A 16,636-nucleotide genomic window follows, 5' to 3' on the forward strand; every position below is an offset into this window, starting at 1 on the left:
TGTAACGAAGCAGGCTTACTGCATGTCCTCATCCGAGGGATTGTCGTGATAAATAATCTAACAATTCACGGTTGGTATCTCGGAAGACGCTGATGAGTGCCTGCTTGTACCGTTCCGGCCCTTCCTCCATAGAAGCATTGACTTGAGTGGAAATCTCAGTGACGCTCTTATTAAGGAGCTCTTGTACAGAAGCATTGACCTGAGTGGAAATCCCAGCGGTACTCTCGGTAAGGCGCTGCTGCATAGAAGCATTGACTTGAGTGGAAATCTCAGCGACGCTCTTATTGAGGAGCTCTTGTACAGAAGCATTGACCTGAGTGGAAATCCCAGCGGTACTCTCGGTAAGGCGCTGCTGCATAGAAGCATTGACTTGAGTGGAAATCTCAGCGACGCTCTTATTGAGGAGCTCTTGTACAGAAGCATTGACCTGAGTGGAAATCTCAGCGACGCTCTTATTGAGGAGCTCCTGTACGGAAGCATTGACCTGAGGAGAAATCCCAGCAATACTCTCGGTAAGGCGCTGCTCCAGGGTTCCAATGCGGGTTTTTGTGTCCTGAAAGGCAAGCTGGACATTTTGCAAGATCGACATCATGTTCTTGTCATGCTCTCTCTGTCGCTTCGCCTCAGCTGCCATGCTCTTATTAGTCATATTGACTAGGATTGTAAGACGCATGACATCTCTAGCAGTAGACGCAGAGTTGAGCAAAATCTGAGGAGCCTCCTGTGAAAACTTAAGGAATGCGGGCTCATGTCGATGCAGCATTGTATATAGCTTCTGCAACTTGTCATCAGAGTCAGGCTGGACCGACTCATCGGAAGTGACGTGCTGGCTGTCAAGATCCATTTCATCATCCGAGGGGTTGTCGTGATCACTGAAGCCTGTCCATTCGGAGTTGTCGTGATCACTGAAGCCTGTCCATTCGGAGTTGTCGTGATCATTGAAGCCTGTCCATTCGGGCTTAAAATACTGGTCAATCTCATGCTGGAACACTGAGTCATCGACAGAGTGGCTCTTGACACGAAGGTATTTTTTGTGTCCGTCCTGAATAATTCGGCTCTGACGCCCATCATCAAGGTTGTAGCCATCATCAACCGAGATGAACAGGAGGTGGGATCGGTCCCTCTCATAGATACGAATAGCGAGGTTCAGCCACTTGGCAACATTTTTGTCGCAGAACATCGAAATGATGGCTTTGCTAGGACTTCCTGTAGGGGGCTTTCGAAAAAGGACCAGAGCAATACAGGACAAGAGAAAAGGGGCATAGGGGCACGGGATCAGATTCTTGATGTCTTCAGGGAGCTCTTGGTCTTGTTCAGTGACGAGTTTAGCACGTCTCTGGAGAGTTCTGTAGCCGGTGGACTTGGTAAAAGACTCTGTCCACATCAGACCATGATTCTTCATGAGAAGTTTGACAGTAGCATCATGACAGGCCGGAAAATGTCCAGGGGGGTAGAGGGCAGTGACGCCAGTCCGATCATAGATTTCCTGGAGCATTTGGCTGTAGAGTGTCTCAAGAGTTTCAACATCGAGGTCATTTTGGGAGACAAGGCCAGAGACATCGAAGCGAACGTTCTGAAGGTCAAATGGAGGATCTTGGAAGAGATCTCTGACAGAGCCGTCAGACTCGACGTCAACCGCGGCAGCCATCGTGAGCTGCGTGCGTAGAGATACTAACCGTCCGGCGATTGTCAGTCAACATAATCAGCAAGTTGCACACGGGGCTTGCTTACCTTTGCAAGGATATCACTGTCAGAGCCGCAGAGTATGAGTTGTCGAGTCTACAAGTTGAAGTTATCATGCATGTAGTATGGCGTTGGTGAAGAGTTCAGGTTGGAGTGGAGGCGCGGGGTGTGGTGGATAGATATAAACAATCACACTGGTACTCCTGCTGGCTCAGGTGCAAATTATTATAAACTCTGATTTTTCATAGCAAATGCATACGAAATAAGGAGTCTCAAAAAAATTGCACTCAAGGCTACAGGTGTTGCCCATTAGACCCACTTAACCGCCGCTGACTCCCTTCTGTTTCTTCTTCGTATTCTTTCGAAGTACTCGGTTGCCCGCCTTTAGAGCTCTTTTGTAGCATGTCCTGCATTTGGCCTTATCTCTCCAGCCATAGAAATTTGTCTTGGTTCGGGCACGACCACATTCGCAACAAACATCTCGATTGCCTTGGGCTACCCACTGTGCATGGACGGACTTATCACCATATGCGATTTCTGCTGGTGGCTTGTCGTGTTTATGCTTCTGTTTATACTGGAAGCAAGACAGGCATCTCCGGTTAGCAGCTCGTCCATGTATAAGATTTGTATAGATGCGATCAACGCCGCACAAAGCACAAGTGTCGCCGTGTTCTTCAACCCATGCAGCGTCATCGTCATTTGTTGGGCGCGCGTTCTTGGTGCACCTTGCGCATTTGGAAGCGTCCAGCCAGCCAGTCCAGCCTAGGAGATGGCTTTCGTCTGGTCGTAGTTCACGACAAGTCCCATAGACGTCATGATTTCCTTGATCTAACCATTCCTGATGTTTTGCAAAAGGCTTTCCATTGTGCGGGCTGGGGTCTTCCTCTTCATATTTAATCTTGTGCTTGTAACATGCGATACATCGTGACTCGGGCCCAAAACCCCTGAAAGCATTGCGGCCGGGTCGGCGTGGTTCTCCGCAAAGAGGGTTTTGACAAACATCTGGATGGCCCATGTCGACCCAGAATAGTTGATGATCAATCAGACTAACAAATTCTCCAGGTTGCTTTTCGTGTCCATGTGCATTCCGCCAACTCAGACATGCTCGGCAGCGGCGTTTAGAGAACCATCCACCCCAATCCTTATCGTCGTCAGGTGCATGTCTCCCACAATTCATGCATACGTCTTCGAGGCCGTTCTCCTTTAGCCAGGTTTGATGCAGTGTATGGGATACGGGCATGCCTTTGTATCCGTAGGCTAAAGGAATGCTACGGTTGAGACCAATTGCCGAGAAGTCATGGACACCAGGGAGGTCCTGTCGCAACGTTTCCAGAAAGACCTGCTGTTCTGAGGACACTATGACTGTTGACAGGAAGGACATCAAAATGGCCTCGGCGAGGACAGTAGGGGCGGTGTTATTAGCCTGGATTTTGAAAAGAGCGAGGGTGCGGAAATTCGAAGACATTCCAGGTTGGCTAAGGAAACGATAATGCTCAGATTTCTGTGCCGCGGATAGCGAATCGAATGGTTTCATGGCATTGGCCAAGTGGCCGCGTACACGACCTGTGATCCCGATGTATGTTTTATATGCGACGCTTGACCCAATGTAGACTCCGCGGACTCTTCCGAACTTGTCAGTGACAATGTTGACATATACACCCCAAAGACGGAAATGATCATCAACTCGAGGTAGATCCAAGAGGTCAGCTGGCTGAAGGTCTTTGCGGCCTAGTAGCGACATGACCTCGGGTGCCATCGATCCGAAAAAGGGTTTTGTCATTTCTGCCACTTGGAGGCGTTCGAATAAGTTCCAGAACCCAACAGAAAGGGCACGCTCTTTGAAGTTCTTTACTCGAAGATCAGATAGCTCCTGTGTCATAGCATATTTCTGCGCTCTTTCCAGCATAGATGTGACTGTAGACTCAAAGAGCAGCTGGTTGGCTTTAACGACAGGCAGCGAGACACCTGGCATAAGGTAAGGGGCGATATCGTTAGGTGGTTCTTGTGTGATTGCTAGGAGCCGGGTTACCCAGTGTCTTGCACCACCATCGGTGACCTCCTTTTCTAAATTGTCATCATCTTCTGAGTCGTCTTCGTCCACAAGCCCTTTAGTATCTTGTACCCCTTCAGCAAGATCGACGACTTTATATGCATCAATTATGTCATTGCCTTCCCCATCAGTGTCAGAATCGAAGGAATAATTTTGGGCTTGAGGGGGACTCCAAGTTCCATCATCCTCGAGGGAATGAACGACATCATCGACTGAGTGTTTGGGGTTTGAATGTTGATTGGCAATTCGCTTCTTTCGGATTCTTGGGACAAGGGGAGTATCAGAGTCAGTGTCTGAACAAGGGGCGTTGGAGGGCAATGGTTTGGTGGGGAGGTGGATGGGGGCAGAGGCATTGTCAGAATCAGTATCATCGTCAATGATCTGTCTGGCCATACGCTTGCGCTTTGTCTTTGAGCGAGGCAGGATATTGGAGATATCCTGGAGAGCTGAACGCTCAAGATTTGAAGACATTTTGAATTGGACTGTTCATGTCTGGCTTGAGTCCAAGAACAGTTTGGGGCATCGTCAGACTCTGACATGGTTGCATGTCGTCCCTTCCTTGGACTACCGATACGCAGTCAGGGCTGTGGGAAGGTACATCGGGTGCGTCATTGCTTCTTTAGGAAAGTTGGACGCGTGGAAGTCATGGGGAGGCATGTTAGACACGCATTGTTCCTTCCTTGGATGATCTGTATGCATAGTCGCGGTTATGGGAAGGAGCGTGTGAAGGAAAGTGCTGGGCAGACTGCGAGTAGTATGTATAGGTAAGGTAGGTGGTATAAAGTTCCTGGACTGTCTTGTCATCTCATCTTTGCTGGGCGGGTATAAGGATTGATGGGATAAAGGTACGGAGTTAGAGAATTAAAAAAAAAGCTCCGCATTCGATGCCAGCACGAATGCGGTGCGCTTGTTGCGCGCCGGAGGGGACCAGTCTCTTAGGCCCTGTCTTTTACTCGTCAAAGACGAGTGGCAATTACCAGAGCAGTGCTCTGACTGGCTTAGGGTTTTGCAGAAGAAGAGATGACAAGAGAGAGGAGAAACCAAGATACAGAATTGAGGGGATACGACGCGGCCATGTCACTACTGAAAAATAAGCTGACGATGAATACATCTCCGAGATGAATTATCGACAACATCAAGCACAATCTCAGTAGCTCGGTGTTGCTATTGAAAGATGGAGTCTTCGTAATGACAAGAGCTCGTGGTCAGGAACTGTCTGGTGTGAAAAGAACAGAGGAGGTCAAACCCATACGGCATGCTCGTGCTGACTAGACTAAGAATAAGTCGCGACTGACTGAAAAAGTCCACGGCCAGTTATCAGTTGGCCCTTCGCAGTGACTTTATGCCTCAATGTTTCTTGGTTTGTGGTGTGACGACAAGGTGTGGCCAGGCTGAGGAACGACCAGACTGGAAGTGGTGAAGAGCAATGTTATTGGGCGATCCTGCTTGGAGACAGTGGCAAGACACGCCGACCTGAGGCGGCTACCGTTGCACTGACATCAATATCGAGTAAGAATATGTTCTCGACAAAGGTGCGAGTGAGCTCCAAGATGAACTTGCGATAACGGACAGCTGATTCGTATACGACGAGGGCGCCGGAGAAGACACGCAACACGCGTCTGGGAAGCAGGACTAGCGATAAAGCCATGACTTCTGCTATGACTAGATCATAGTTGACTAGGTAATAGCCACCGTTGGTTCCCGTGATGTTTTCTTCGGCTGGGTTTTGCTGAACATGGGAGGGACGAGCGTATGGTTCTCCAAGACTATTGGCTTGACCATAGCGAGAGGCGTGGAATAGCGTGCGGGAGACAACCAGGAAGCAAGTCTGATGACAAGGTCTTGCATTGCGCTATGGCCGAATTCTAGTTGATCAGGTCATGACAGTTGTTATTTCGTGTGACATCGTCCTCGACAGTATCTTGGCGAATATGGAAGATATGCCATATGGAATCTCTGAGGCGACTGATATGACCATCACTAGACGCGTAAGAGCACGCGTGATTCGAGCCCATAAACTCGAACGCAATTGTGATCATTGACTCGTTGAGCTATTGTATCAATATTAGTACAAGAGATTGATCGTAATGACAAGAGGAAATACCTTGCGACAATTCATGTGGCATGTGCCGAGTCTTCCAGCGATCCGCATGAAAGAGGATTGGGGGGGCTTTGAACACGTTTCAGAGGGGCGTAAGGCCATGTGATACACCGGTATAAGGTCACAGTGTTTAAGAGATCATCATGCTCCTCTTGCTGACTTTGTTTGTACCGATATGGCATCGCATACCTAGATACAGACGGACGAAGTGGAGTAAATGTCTGGGGAAAAGTCGTGAAATAAACAAGGGGGAGTGGAGCGATACAATTGTTTACTTTGAGTCGGTTGTGTGCAGTAGGGCACGTGACACGATCTTTTTATTAAAGGAGGGTCTGTTTTGTTAAATGATGGATATTCCAGTCACATCAGTAATGCAATTAGCAGAAGTCTAATACAGTGTAAGCCAATTTGATTGGCTACGTTATACTGGATGCCACACTAAATGTAAGATACTTCTTCTTATATATTATTTCTATAGTACAGTTAGTACAGGTTACCGGGATTACAAATATGCAAAATTGGATCCACATAAACCAAGATTTGCCACCTTATATAGCCTTTAAGTATATATATCTTTTATAATAAAATAAATTAAATAAAAAAATATATTAAATTAAATAGATTTTTAAATATTATTTAACATAAGAATTTTTAGTATAGATTTTTAGGAGAATTTATAAAGATATATTTATTATAAATAATTAGGGGCTTGTACTAACGCTAAATATTTATAATCCCGGTAACCTGTACCTAGTTAGCAGGAAGCTAATAAAACAGACCCTTAAGGCCTGTAAAATACTTAAGTCCTATTTATTAATTATTACTAAGTTAAGGCTATAAAAATAATTACTAGATAAGAACTATAGCCTACCAGTATATGTAATTTAAAGATCATTATAGTATTCTATATTAGCTAATATATTAGCTATACTCTCATAATGATATAGTAATATGGATATTCCAGTAGATTCTTATTATCTGATATAAAGTAGGTAGTTGCTCTTACCTTGATGCCTTGGGTCGGCGGTGACCACAGACATCCAACTGGAGGCCCAAGGTAACCAGAATTGTTCCTCCTACGCCGCGAATAGCAGTGGAGTGACAGGTACGCATCATATATAACACTGTATCAGTCGCACAGGGCATTATTTAAGGTATCTATCAAGGTCCTCAAATTTGACACATAATAAGAGCGGCTCCCGAGGCAGAGAGAAACAGTTTGCCATTTAACATAAAATTTTGATATCATTCATCTATACTACATTTTGGGTCATTAAATCTTAGGCTCAAGCTTTTGCATATCGACGACGGCACGGATGCAGTCGCCTTGCTTCATCGTCTCGAAGGCGTTGTTGATCTCGCCGAGAGTCTTGCGGTGGGTGATGAACTCGTCGACCTTGAGATCACCCTTCTTGTAGTCAGCGACAAGGTCGTTCAGCTGAGAGCGGCCCTTGACACCACCGAATGCACATCCTCGCCAAACTCGGCCGGTAACAAGTTGGAAAGCTGTCGAAAGTTAGTATCTTCGAATTCCAATGCTATTAGGAGTAAACTTACGTCGAGTAGAGATTTCCTGACCAGCGGCAGCAACACCGATGACAATGCTCTCACCCCAACCCTTGTGGCAAGCCTCGAGGGCAGCACGCATGACACCAACGTTGCCAGTGCAGTCGAAGGTGTAGTCACAACCACCATCAGTCATCTCAATGAGTTTATCTTGGATGGATTGGTCACCGAGCTCGGTGGGGTTCACGAAGTGAGTAGCACCGAACTTGTCACCCCAGGCCTTCTTGGAGGGGTTGACATCAACAACAATGATCTTGCCAGCCTTACGGGCAGCGGCACCCTGAACGACTGAAAGACCGACACATCCGGCACCGAAGACGGCCACGTTGTCACCCTCCTGAACGTTGGCTGTAATGGTAGCAGCACCATATCCAGTGGTGATACCGCAGCCAAGCAGACAGGTTCGGTCCATAGGAGCATCGTGCTCGATGGCGACTACGGAGATGTCGGCGACGACGGTGTACTGAGAGAAGGTGGAGGTGCCCATGAAATGAAGCAGATCCTTGCCCTTGCACTTGAATCGAGAGGTACCATCGGGCATCAGACCCTTACCCTGAGTGGCTCGGATCTTGCCGCAGAGGTTGGTCTTTCCGGACTTGCAGAACTTGCACTCCTTGCATTCGGGGGTGCTGACCGAGAATACGTTAGCTTTTGCGAGACTGATCAAGGTATGAAAAATGCATACTAAAGGGCAACAACGTGGTCACCAGGCTTGACGTTGGTGACGCCCTCACCAACCGACTCAACGATACCGGCGCCCTCGTGTCCGAGGACAATGGGGAAAGCACCCTCAGGGTCCTTACCGGAGAGAGTGTAGGCATCTAAAACCACGTTAACACACTAATCTTGAGCTGATTTGCACGACTCGAGAGCTATGAGAGCTCGATGACGTGGGTAGAGCATACCTGTGTGGCAAACACCAGTGTAGTAGACCTGGATACGGACCTCGTTGGCCTTGGGAGGAGCAACTTCAATGTCCTCGATGGACAGAGGCTTACCGGCCTCCCAGGCGACGGCGGCCTTACAGGTGATGGTCTAGTGATAGCATCAGCAATGCGTCTTTCATGATGGTTCTCGTCCAGGGCAGGACACTAGGCGTGATGAGGGGTAGTAAAGCTTGTAAAAGGTACATACCTTGCCCACGGTAGACATGTTTCTGTGTTGTGAGGATGAAATTGGCTGTCGATGGAGAAGGAAAGAAGTGAATAACAAGACAGACAAACAATTTGAGGGGTAGATGAATCTTCAAGGGGAATCTGTTTATGTACGTAGAAACAGTAGGAAAACCGTCCGCACACTCAGATCCCGATCACCGAGCAACTCCGGTGGGCAACAGCGTACCCCGCAATTGGAGCTCCAATCCACACCCACTGAGATAGGAAAAGAATCGCGGCTTCGGGCATGAGATCAATGCTCATTGGGCGTATGACGCCCAATTCGACTCTCCTTACGTGAGAGCATTGTGCGGAGACATTGGCAGAGTATGCCAAGGTACTGCGCCATTGGTGTGAAGTGCTGAGACGGCCATTGGCAGAGATAGCCAGACTGCCCCAAAGACGGAATACTCTCTCGGCAGATGAGACCGATCTGGCCGACGGTTAGGGAGAGAAGCCGCACCTGTGAGTCAGGACGAGAACTCTTTGTGGCTTCACGGGGTCGGAAGACCTTCCGTTTGACGCCGTGCCCACTTGACGTGATCTTTGGCAAAAGGTTAAAGCGGTCTTGGTTCCGAACGCTCGGGAAGATGAAGATAAGAGATTAATGGTACTACATTTTAGAATTTAGAAAGAAGCAATTCAGACCCTTCCAAAACTTCAATAAAACGAGTTGGCCCCACCTTCAGTGAAGCTCTCTCTTTACATTCCGCTTTTGTTATCACTCATTGTACAGAGGAAAAGCTCAGTTCGAAATGTGATCGAGTATTCGTATTTTGTCTCGATTTAGGCTTAATGATTTCCTCTTGATTTGCCAGAGCTCAATTACTGCAGTCTTTGTGGGCACAGAATTCGACTAATGTTAAGTTTTACAAGTCCTACAGATGCGACAAAGGAGCAGGAAACTCATCCTTTCAATGTAACGAACATGACTGACCAGCTTCACATTTTGCTGGGAGGATAACTATTGGCTTGGTTGAGTGAGAAAGCCTATCCGATGTCATGTGCAGGGGTCGCGTCGGATAAACAACGGCTAGTGTTACCCATCGCGATAGCTCCAAAAAATATCCCAAGCGCGTTCAGCTCAAGCAAACAGGAGCTTGCAACTCAACACCGCTTTAACAATTTATATCCATTCCACCACTAAATACGACCATCGCATGCGAAAACAGCACAAGCCAACGTGAGGGAGCGAAGAACCCAGAATTATATTCACGCGCCGATAAGGTCTAGCCAAATTCGAAGGCAGAGGAGTGCTGTCTAGCCATAATGGCATCTCGCTTCATTGTTCCGGACTCTAGTCCTCCAGCAAGCCCAGCGCCATCGACGCCAGACAAGAGCGGCCGCGGCACAGGTTTTTCGTTTCTCGCCGATAACCCTTCAACGACTCCAGCTGGACCTCCTCCATCTTCAGCCGCTTCGTTCACACCCGCGGGTGCCCCGTCTGATTCATACATGGGAAGCTCTTTCATGCGTGGAATGACTGATACAAAGCCTCTGAGCTTTGGCGTGTCCAACAACTCATCCTCAGGAAGAAATCTTTTTGGTCGCACAGGCGCCTCGAGTAACCCGCTTGGCCGATCCATTAGAGGACGACAGCCTTCAGGATTGAGCCGCCAGTTCAGCGCGGCGGACGAGGAAGATGAGGATCTAGAGGAAGATCAAGATGCTGAAGGAGATGTGGAGCTCCCACCCCCACGAGGTAATCTTTTTCGCATGTCTGCTGCTCCAGACAAGCGCCTCGAGGATGACGAAGTTGACGCCGAGATCGAACGCTACATCGACCAAGACATTGCCGGTGAAGAAGATGAGAGAGAAAGCTATGGGGAAGACGACCATGTTTTCGAGCGCGAAGAATCCGAAGAACCCGATATGTTCTTGAACATGAGACATGACGATCGACCCTATGGCCAGCCTATGATTGGCGATGAATCCGATCTCATGATGCTCAACACACCAGCCGCCACAAAACGAGTGCGTCAAGAAGCGGAAAGCATTTTCAGACAAACATCAGCCCATCTTGGCATGTCAGGGCGCCATGAGGGTTACCATTTTGCATCGATCGCCAAGAATCTTTACAGTCAACATGGACATGCACAAATTATCGAACCCGCAGATATGATCCTCGAAACCGAAGAGCTCGTATGCAGGCTATACGAAGAGGGGGTTGGACCTGAGGATGACGTTGAGAAGATGGACAATTCTTTGTCTAACATCACATTCCGCCTGATTGAACTATGGAAGAAGACTATGAGTGGACTGCCACAACCAGAAGGAGAAGATTTTGCAACCATTGGCCCTGGTCTCAACAGTGACCCATTTGAGAAGGCCGCCTATGTCGCACAACTAATACTTCGAATGCATCACAATCGCTTCGGCACCAATACCGACGAGGAGAAGACGCCACCGCTGCCCGAAATCCTCTTCGACTGGATGCATGAAAATCACAACCTGTACCCTGATCAGGTACGCGAGGTCAGCCGCTACATACCAAGCCCTGCATGCCATCCTCTATTCTGGCAGACTGTCCGGTGCTCCTTGCTGCGAGGTGATGTTGCCAGCGCATCCCATCTACTGAAAGAAGCTGGTTGGCAGAATGTTCGCCGAGGACCTAGAAGTGACTATGCGTACACGGGCAAAGCTCTTGAGAATGTCAGACGCTTTGCCGCTGCCACTAGCGAAGTCCTGGACCAGTGCCCAGGTACAAGATCAGAGTGGGACATCTGGAATAGCAACTGGACTCTTTTCCGAATTCAGGCTCGCGGATCTCTGAATCGAATGACCCTGTTCGCCGAGGGAAGAGAACAAGATATCCAGGATCTGATGGACGACGAGTTTGCCCCCCAACAACAATCACTATCCACAATGGCTCGGAAGGCCTCAAGCCAAATACCTTGGGATATCTACGAGAACTTACAAACCGTGTATGGTATCGTTCTTGGTAACCATGAGGCCATCCTGGAAGTCGCCCAGGATTGGTGTGAAGCGACGATAGGCCTTTTTGGGTGGTGGGATGATGGGAATCAACGCCACAAGGCCCTGAGACTTTCACAATCGCAGTTACTGCGGGCATCATCTCGCTTCGCTGGCTCGGAAGACTACTTTGATCGACTCGCAACTGCTTTTCACATGGTTGTGCAGTCAGATCTTCACCCTAATGTTATAAACCCCGTCGAAGTTGCGGTAGCCTCCGCTTTCGAAGGAAACGTTAATGCCGTGCTGGGATTCCTGAGGATATGGTCATTGCCACTGGCATGTACTGTGGCAGAAGTCGCATCTCTAGGCGAATGGCTCCCCGCTCCTACCGGACCCAACCTGTTTCCTACCGACAGTCTGGATATGGACGATCTCGCGCTACTAGGTGTAACTCAGCCAGGACCCGATGAACTGGATGGCATCAAAGACACAACTCTTGTCCTGTACGCTAGGGAACTGGCAGGTATAGAGCAACTGTCCCCAGAGCGTGATGGGTGGGAGATGGCCATACAGGTGTTGGGTCGAATGGATTCACCCGAGAGATCAGAGGAGACAGTGGGCGAACTTCTTCGAGATCTGCTTGCTACGTTAGATGAGAACTCAGGACGGACGGTGGACAAAATTTGGACAATACTGAATGACCTCGGCATGATTAACTACGCTGAGGAAACAGCAGAGGTTAGTAATTTTGATTCTAATGCTGAACTAAACTGACCCGAGACAGACATTCGCAGAGATCCTTTCCAAGGAGTCTCACCGCTACGGCGAGGCTCTCTGGTACTATGCACTCTCCCATCGCTCAGACAAGGTCCGGGAGGTGCTTAATCTACTAATGTCCTACTCGCTTGTTCAGTCAACAGTCTACCCCTCAGAGAAGGATCTAGATCAGGATCTCAAAGATCTATTACGAAAGCGAACACAGACCCTTGAGAAACGGGCCAAGCAAGATCTTGAAGCTGCTCAACTGCTTGGCCGAATGCTTAGCGGTTACGCCACATTACGCAAGTTTTACGAGCTCCGCGATGCTGAGGACTTGGAGAATATCTCGCCTACAAAGGCCCTCAAACTGAAAAAGCAAGCGGCATCTGCATTAGTTGCTGTTATTTCTAGTTCAGACGACAACATTCGTGGTGGACTTTACGACGAAACGCGGGATGCAGTAGTCAGCGAGGATTTCCTCCTGGCCCTACTGGGAGAGGCCACTGTCTTTATTAATCAATCCCCAGCCATCGTCACACTCCCCCAGATCGATGTTCTGCTCAAAGCCATCGAGGATTTACAAACAGTTGGTGATCGAGTCTATTCAGCGTGCGACGATTTCTTCAATCTTGTATTGGCATCAGCCCAGGGACTGAAGGGCTCTACACCACAAGATCTAATGGCCAAATCAACAGCCTCTGTAGGAGGAAGCTTCATGATGACCGGAAGCTCCGTGTTGGTGAATCATCTGCACAAGTCGATCTCGGCAGGCACAAAAGTTAATAGAGGATGGGACTGGAGGAAGGGTTGGCTTGCAACAAGCAAGGGCGAAGACGTTCTTCGAAAACTTCGGTTAGGATTGGCAAAGGACCTGGCGACACTGTGGTTGGAAGACGCAGATGGTGTCGTTGCCTACTAGGAGGCATGTATTTGAACAAGAGATACTTTTTGATGCTTTGATATATGAGTTCGGACTGGCGACGAATGGAAGGCGCCTTTGGTAATACAAGACATGAGCGAAATGTAATATATGCCCCTATGCTCTCAGAATGGGAATTGTATCCAAAAAAAAAAAAAAAAAAAAAAAAAAAAAAAAAAAAAAAAAAAAAAAAAAAAAAAAAAAAAAAAAAAGAAAAAAAAAAAGATTTATAGCCCCTACTTTTTGAACACATAGTTGGCCGTTCTCTTCCGAGGTTATACATATACCTACCTGTGCGGGCAGGGACCTATCCCCGCCGGTGTTCGGATCGCGGAGGCCCCCACATCCCCGGACACAGTTGTTAACGCCAATCGGCTCCTGTCAATTTACAATTGACTAAAAAAATCCGCCCCGACTTCGCCCCCACCACAAATTTAGGGAATAACATCTGTAGCAAGAGGACCAAAAGAGTCATCGTTCATTGTTGCCGTGTATAGCCCAACATGGTTTCAATGGAGGTCGCCAGCCGCTCAGGCGGTGCCATGACGGTACGCTACACCATTATGTCAACTGGGAGCCTCTCTGCAGGAAAACACAGATGCACAAGCTGACCCTTACACCACGCGGTAATAGCAACTCTTGCGACGTTCCGGTCCTAATGCCATTCGATCAACCACCGTTCTATCTAACAACACAAGGAGAACCTTCTCAAGCGCGAAGCCTCTTCCTCCTACTTACGAAAAGTTATACACCAAGTACACCGATGTCCGCCGAGTTCTCGGCAAGCAGCGTCTGACCCTCGCCGAGAAGATCCTCTACAGCCATCTCGACAACCCCGAGGACTCCTTGCTGAATAACACCGACAATGGACGAAACATTCGCGGGAAGGCCAATTTGCGCCTCAAGCCCGACCGTGTCAACATGCAGGATGCTTCTGCTCAGATGGCTATTCTTCAGTTCATGTCCTGTAACTTGGCCAAGCCTGCAATCCCTGCAAGCATTCATTGTGACCACTTGATTGTTGGCTCCAAGGGTGCTGAGGATGATTTGTCTGCTGGTATCCAGACTAACAAGGAGGTTTTTGATTTCCTTGAGTCTGCAGCGCGCAAGTATGGAATGGACTTTTGGCCTCCTGGTGCTGGTATTATCCACCAGACCGTTCTTGAGAACTATGCTCTTCCTGGATTGATGATGCTTGGTACCGACTCCCACAGCCCCAATGCTGGCGGTCTTTCTACAATCACCATTGGCGTTGGTGGTGCAGATGCTGTTGAGGCCCTTGTCGGTGCTCCTTGGGAACTTAAGGCCCCCAAGATTTTGGGCGTGCAACTTGTCGGCAAGCTGAGCAACTGGGCTTCTCCCAAAGACGTCATTCTCCGGCTTGCTGGCCACCTCACAGTCCGTGGTGGTACTGGCTCCATCATTGAGTATTTTGGTGAAGGCGTCGAAAGCCTAAGCGCCACCGGCATGGCTACTATCTGCAACATGGGGTAAGTTTGCCCTACAAGGCAGGGACGGGATCTGGAAAATACTGACTTAATCTAGTGCTGAAGTCGGTGCCACAACCTCGATCTTTCCTTACACCAAGGCTTCAGCCAGATACCTTGACTCGACCCGACGATCTCAGGCGAACAAGAACATTGAAGCTCTGGAGACCTTCGCCAGCAACAGCTCCGACCCTGATGCTCGATGGCAATTCAAGGCCGACGAGGGTGCTGAATATGACGAACTCATCACCATCGATCTTTCGACTCTCGAACCTCACATTAATGGCCCTTTTACACCAGATCTGGCCACACCACTCTCCAAGTTCAAAGAAGTTGTGAAGGAACAGGACTGGCCCCAGGTTCTTTCCGCTGGTCTCATTGGTAGCTGCACCAACAGCTCTTACGAGGATATGACCCGAGTCGAGAGTTTGCTCAAGGATGCCAAGAAGGCCGGGCTGAAGCCTGCTGCCGACTTCTACATCACTCCCGGAAGTGAGCAGATTCGCGCCACGCTTGAGCGCGATGGCACACTCGAGACATTCCAGGAGGCCGGCGGCATTGTTCTCTCCAATGCCTGTGGTCCCTGTATTGGTCAGTGGAAGCGACAAGATGGTGTTGAGAAGGGCACAAGTAATGCTATTCTGACCTCGTATAACCGAAACTTCCGTGGTCGAAATGATGGCAATCCTGATACCATGAACTTTCTGGCCTCTCCCGAGATCGTTACCGCCATGGCCTTTGCCGGATCCACTACTTTCAACCCTGTGACTGATAGCATCAAGACGCCAGATGGCAAGGACTTCATGTTCTCCCCTCCTCATGGTCTCGAGGGCCCCCAGACTCCTTTCGAGTCTGGCAACGCCGAACTGGGTGTTTTATCCCAGGCCCCTGACCCCAACACCAAGATTGCCATCTCTCCCACTTCCGAGCGTTTGGCCTTCCTTGAACCCTTTGCTCCTTTCCCCTCGTCTGATCTCTCAGGCCTTCGCGTTCTTGTCAAGGTCACAGGCAAATGCACCACCGATACCATCTCCGCAGCCGGCCCTTGGCTCAAGTACAAGGGCCATCTGCCTAACATTAGCACCAATACACTCAACACTGCCATCAACAAGGAGACCGGTGAGGTCAACGCTGCCTACGACCTCGACGGCTCCAAGCACACTATCCCTGAGCTTGGCCAACTCTGGAAGGAACGTGGCCAAGAGTGGCTTGTCGTTGCTGAGCACAACTATGGCGAGGGCTCAGCCCGCGAACACGCTGCCCTGCAGCCTCGCTACCTTGGTGCCCGTGTTGTTCTGACAAAATCGTTTGCCCGTATTCACGAGACCAACCTCAAGAAGCAGGGCGTTGTACCTTTGACTTTTGAGAACGAGGCTGACTATGATAAGATCGCCGCTGGTGATGAGGTTGCCACTGTCGGCCTATATGAGATGCTCCAGAATGGTGGCAAGGGCGATGTCCGGCTTCGTGTCACTAAGTCTTCCGGTGAGGAGATCCTCATTCCCACCAAACACGCTGTTACCAAGGACCAGGCTGGTTTCATTCTTGCTGGCAGTGCTCTCAACCTGCTGTCTAAGGGCATATAAGACGAGCCGATCTCTTCCTGAGCATTAGTAGATATAGCTTTCAGGCCACGTGATAGTTTCCTCTCACGATGCCTAAAATGCCCAAGTTATGTATTGGACTGAAGAAAAAGGGCGTTTTTGGTTGGGTAAAAATGCCGAGTGATAGATTGTTTATACCAGCAATACCAATTATTTCTGTTCTCTAGCCGCTTTTACTATTCACGAATGAGCTACGTGCATATATGCGCCAGTTTTGATCAATTGGTAAGGTACCTATATTGCTTCTTGGAGAAGTGGAAACTTCCTAGCTGTGTTATTCCTAATTCGAATTCCTGAACTCCTGTGGCATATTTACATTTAGATCGTTGGAATCCTTTGCCCCCCCCCGTTTTCAAGAACGAAGATGGCCGTTTGCCCAAGATGCGCCTAGTCAAAA

General features: G+C 48.9%; 5 protein-coding genes across 5 annotated transcripts; 2 read left to right on the plus strand and 3 right to left on the minus strand.

The window, feature by feature from the left end:
* Positions 1-28: 28 nt before the first annotated feature.
* J7337_005826 (uncharacterized protein) lies at positions 29-1,648 on the minus strand (the record flags this gene model as incomplete). Its single annotated transcript, XM_044823500.1, has 1 exon — positions 29-1,648. The coding sequence occupies one exon, from the start codon at positions 1,646-1,648 to the stop codon at positions 29-31; it is 1,620 nt and encodes a 539-aa protein (XP_044681991.1).
* Positions 1,649-2,002: 354 nt separating this feature from the next.
* J7337_005827 (uncharacterized protein) lies at positions 2,003-4,204 on the minus strand (the record flags this gene model as incomplete). Its single annotated transcript, XM_044823501.1, has 1 exon — positions 2,003-4,204. The coding sequence occupies one exon, from the start codon at positions 4,202-4,204 to the stop codon at positions 2,003-2,005; it is 2,202 nt and encodes a 733-aa protein (XP_044681992.1).
* Positions 4,205-7,107: 2,903 nt separating this feature from the next.
* On the minus strand, positions 7,108-8,552 carry FDH1 (formate dehydrogenase (NAD+); the record flags this gene model as incomplete). Its single annotated transcript, XM_044823502.1, has 5 exons — positions 7,108-7,340; positions 7,392-8,029; positions 8,086-8,221; positions 8,306-8,435; positions 8,535-8,552. The coding sequence occupies 5 exons, from the start codon at positions 8,550-8,552 to the stop codon at positions 7,108-7,110; spliced, it is 1,155 nt and encodes a 384-aa protein (XP_044681993.1).
* Positions 8,553-9,823: 1,271 nt separating this feature from the next.
* Positions 9,824-13,148, plus strand: J7337_005829 (uncharacterized protein; the record flags this gene model as incomplete). Its single annotated transcript, XM_044823503.1, has 2 exons — positions 9,824-12,208; positions 12,255-13,148. The coding sequence occupies 2 exons, from the start codon at positions 9,824-9,826 to the stop codon at positions 13,146-13,148; spliced, it is 3,279 nt and encodes a 1,092-aa protein (XP_044681994.1).
* A 503-nt stretch (positions 13,149-13,651) lies between these two features.
* Positions 13,652-16,221, plus strand: J7337_005830 (uncharacterized protein; the record flags this gene model as incomplete). Its single annotated transcript, XM_044823504.1, has 3 exons — positions 13,652-13,696; positions 13,782-14,638; positions 14,694-16,221. 3 exons carry the CDS (start codon positions 13,652-13,654, stop codon positions 16,219-16,221), a joined length of 2,430 nt encoding a protein of 809 aa, XP_044681995.1.
* Positions 16,222-16,636: the final 415 nt, after the last annotated feature.

This window comes from Fusarium musae, chromosome 4, assembly GCF_019915245.1.
Source record: "Fusarium musae strain F31 chromosome 4, whole genome shotgun sequence".
Lineage (NCBI taxonomy): Eukaryota > Fungi > Ascomycota > Sordariomycetes > Hypocreales > Nectriaceae > Fusarium > Fusarium musae.